General features: G+C 25.9%; 1 protein-coding gene across 1 annotated transcript; it reads left to right on the top strand.

Annotated features, from left to right (window-relative positions):
- Window positions 1-1,605: 1,605 nt before the first annotated feature.
- Window positions 1,606-3,821, top strand: LOC142321855 (uncharacterized). Its single transcript, XM_075360311.1, has 3 exons — window positions 1,606-1,725; window positions 2,472-2,650; window positions 3,449-3,821. Exons 2-3 carry the CDS (start codon window positions 2,472-2,474, stop codon window positions 3,744-3,746), a joined length of 477 nt encoding a protein of 158 aa, XP_075216426.1. The 5' UTR covers window positions 1,606-1,725; the 3' UTR covers window positions 3,747-3,821.
- Window positions 3,822-4,265: the final 444 nt, after the last annotated feature.

The following is a 4,265-nucleotide window of genomic DNA, read 5'->3' on the forward strand; positions in this document are numbered from 1 at the left end:
TATTTAATATTCAAGAATATTATAATCAGTAATGTAAGTAAATATAAAATGTATCATTTCTTTGTGAAATAAATGAATGATTTCTGTAACAAACTATTTTAAAAACCTTTATAAATAAAAACTTGTAAGATAATTTTTTTGTAATATATATAATTATTGTCAAAGAGATTGAAAATTTTATTGCAGTACCATTCTGAGGTACAATTCTATCACTATCCTAATGACACATTATATATTCGATAGTTCAATGGTACGCTATTGAACTGTAATTCACCTGAATACTACTTAAAAAAAGTTTGAGAACCACACTATTATTGCTTAGTTCTAGACAGTAAAAGGCCAATGGCAGTCAAATAAGAAACATACTAATTCCCTCGTGGTATAGAACCGCAAGGGAGATCAGTCAATTGCTAATTCAGCCCTAGATAAATATTAAAATATTTCTACGCAAAACGTTAAGAAAATTCATTGGAAGATTTTCGTAAATAAAACTTGCATGAATATCAAAATTAGGCATAAAAACGAATTGAAAGAGTGCTTTTATAAATAAGAATTATATTGTCGTAAATAAATATTATAGCTTTATATATATAATATAAATACAGTATTATGCCAGTATTTATTTATGAAAGTATTATTAGTATGTGCTTTTTAACTAATCAAAAATAAACACGTGAAATGAGGTTGAAGATCTACAATAAGAGAATAAAATGTACCTATTTGAAAAAATGTTATCTGTGTCAGTTTCCTCTTTGACTATAGTTAGTATGCCACGCGTTTACTTTCATGTAAATTTACAAATGATTGGATTTCCATCGATACCTTAATCGAGTAAATGGTATTCGCTAATAATTTTCCGTCTCCAGAAATAATTAAATATTCTTAATTTTTATCAAGAAATGTAAAATCTCATTAACAAAAGCTTATAATGTGCAATAACATTCAATCTAAGAAAATGTTTACCGATTCCCCCTCCTTCTTCAATTTTTAAAATCGTTTTTCAATTGGAAAGAAATATAAATTAAACAGAAATTCACCTGACGTAAAAATATAGAATGTGTAACTGTGAATAAGTTATTTTCTAATTCGTTTCTTAGGACTGTTCATTGTTAATTTTAAATAACCGTAAAAATTTACAAACATTTTTTTTGTTGATAAATTACTGAAAGTACTTTTTATTAATGTTTCGTAAGCAGTTTAGTAGGCCCATGCGAACACTTAGTATAATCGTGTTATATCTCAGGCAATGGAATTAAAGCGTAATAACACATTTTACAAAAAAAAAATAAAAAAGAGACGTTTCTAATTCTATATTTTCTATTAAACTATGGGATTTTATTACATTTTTGAAATTATCTTTTAAAATCCCTAGTAAATTAATTTTTAACCTAAAACAAATTTACGCCTAAGATAAACTCTCAGAAACAGTTTTCATCCAATTGTAGATAAGTAGGGTACTCAACGTGTGATTAAAATGAAATGTGAGATCATCACACATCAGTTGGTTGTTTCTTAGAATTTGGTTATTTCAATATAGAGATTTACGTAAAATAATACAGTCATCTAATATAATTAAGTAATTACGTAATTTTATTTTTCCAAAGATAAAATTAAACATTTATAAACCGGGCAATAATTAATTTAATTCACTTTACCACGGGAAACGAACGAGTAAGAAATAATTATTTCTCCAAACAGTTTTTCAGATCTTAAAAAGACATTACGGTAAGATAAATTGTTTTTCATGTGATAGTAGCTTATAAATTTCTACTAAATTAAGAATTAAAAGTAATTATCATAATTTTATTTTTTCTATTAAACATTTCGTTGCTCATGAACTAAAAGATGAATTATCTTTATTTTCTTGCAATCAAAAATGTATGATAGTTTTAATTTACAATAAAATATTATATATATTTTATTTTTAATTTTAGATATGGGATTATTTTGCAAAGGATAAAAGACAATAGAGACAATAAAAGACAAAAACGTTCAGATCATTAAAGATATTTCTAATTAGTAATGGAAAAAAGGATAAACTATGAGTTAAAATTATAAATAAAAAAAAATTATATTTTGTAATCGTTAGCTGTAAATAAAATTTGTGAAGCCAGTTGTTCGATGAAAGTAAAAATATAATTGCGACTTTTACTTGATTAGAAACAAAGGTTTAAGAAATAACTGAAATGATAATATTGATGTTTAAACAAAATTACTGTTATATGGCTGCAAATTTATTTTCGGCTGCCATAAGACTTCCATTCTTATGGCAGCCGAAGCTCAAACCGATTGAATTCTTACTGATTTTTGGTTTAGTTTAACTTTGTTAAATTCATTATAAATAAAACTGTGTTAAAATCGGTTGGACATACCTGTGTAAATAAAATGGAAAAGATAACCATAAAAAAAAAAAAAATCTAATACACTTTAAGTATTGTATATGATATGTGTAATTGCAATTTTTATTTCAGATGGAGTTCACCAAAGCGATGACAGCAAACATAATACTTTTAATCGGATTTGCGGTAATGATTCCTTTGGCATTCGGTGAATATAAATTTCATCCTAAATTCCATCACCAACTCAGAGGAAATGGAAGCATAAATGGTACACATGATCTTTTTATTGGAAATCTAACCGAAGGAGATGTGTAAGTACAGGTGTTATCAATTTAGAAATATTTTTAAATCCTATAATATAAATAAAAGTTAAGTATTCTTTTTAGATGTAATTAGAAATGCGTTTTAGACGCATGAGTCGTCTCATCAGTTAAACTAATAATAAAACATTTGAAAACAATTTAAAAAAATTGTATATAACTTACTTTTCTAACAAAAATTTTTATTACAGACAAGTAATTCATCAGAAATATTCCACTAACATTTAAAAAGTTTGTTTTAATTGTTTTTTTAAGCAGTTACTACTACTCCTTCAATCTCTATGGAGGAGCTGTAATGTCTGTTCATTTCATATGAACTTTCCTGGATTCATTCCGTATAAAGCATGGCATTTTTCAGGCTTTTAATTGTCATTATCATCCACCAGGAACTATTATTATGCATCAGACTATTGGTTTCTGTACAAATTAATATTTTAACTAACATTATTTATTATATTAACTGATGGGGACGCATAAAATTAACTTTTCGTGTTGTATTAAGTTTCTTGTATAATTTTAAAGATAGATAATTACAAACATGAATAAATATGTATATAATCTGTGTGTGTGTGTGTGTGTGTGTGTGTGTGTGTGTGTGTGTGTGTGTGTGTGTGTAAAACAATCTGAATACAAATAAGAAATGTGAAAGACATCTATAACGCAAAAAAAAAGAAAACAATGACTTTTAAAATGAAATATATTTTATAGAAAAATTACTGTTTATGAACAATAACAATAATAGAATTAAAACCATATTAGAATTAAATATTTTTAACTTGTGTTTTCTAGATTACTATACCATAGTGGAATTGCTGCAGCTGGAAAAGGGAATGAAAGTTTTACTTATGATTTCCAATATCCGGCATACGGTTACAACAATTTAACAATTAGTTATTTAAAGGTCATCGATTTATTAGGCGAAGGTAGAAATGGATATCCGTCTTTGAAGGAAGGAGGAGTTGGATACAACTACACCGTCATCAGTTTTAAGTCAAACAGCAGTTATGGACTCAATTTTAATTTAACAATCTACGGAAATGTTAACCAGTTTAATAGAACGGTTCATCAAATTATTAGAAAACATTAACAACAAACAAGTCAAGTAAAAATGTATCGATTAGTAAAAATAATTTCATGAATAAATTTTGATGATATATACAAACATGTTTTCATTTCACTTATATTATTTTCTTACTAGAAACTACTTATCTATTTTCCCAATCGAACTGTAATAACGTCCAGATTATCATATTGCCTCAGTAAAGTCAAATACTTCAATATAGATAGCACATATAATACATGGTCCCATAAAGAAGGGTATATAATACTTTGCATTTCATCCTAACAAAGGTTTTTTCGTTTTTAAAATTTATTAAACAATTAATATTTTCTATTTAAAAGAATGAGTAAATTCATACTTTCTTACTCATTAAATGAATAAGAAAATATATGCAACAATGAAAAAAAAAATTAAGTTAAAAATTTATAAAATAAATATAAGATGTAGTATTTTGGCTTGGTTCGGGTGATTTTCTAGTAAATATCTTCCAAAAATGATAAGAAACATGTTTAACTTATGAACAGCAGTTCATAATTGTTTATAATA

Source organism: Lycorma delicatula, chromosome 3 (assembly GCF_047948215.1).
Source record: "Lycorma delicatula isolate Av1 chromosome 3, ASM4794821v1, whole genome shotgun sequence".
NCBI classification, from domain to species: domain Eukaryota; kingdom Metazoa; phylum Arthropoda; class Insecta; order Hemiptera; family Fulgoridae; genus Lycorma; species Lycorma delicatula.

Bases quoted from the DNA above. Each gene is read 5' to 3' on its own strand.
- LOC142321855 (XM_075360311.1), top strand. From the start codon at position 2,472: ATGGAGTTCACCAAAGCGATGACAGCAAACATAATACTTTTAATCGGA. The intron at 2,651-3,448 runs GTAAGTACAGGT...TGTGTTTTCTAG, and splicing joins AATCTAACCGAAGGAGATGT to ATTACTATACCATAGTGGAA.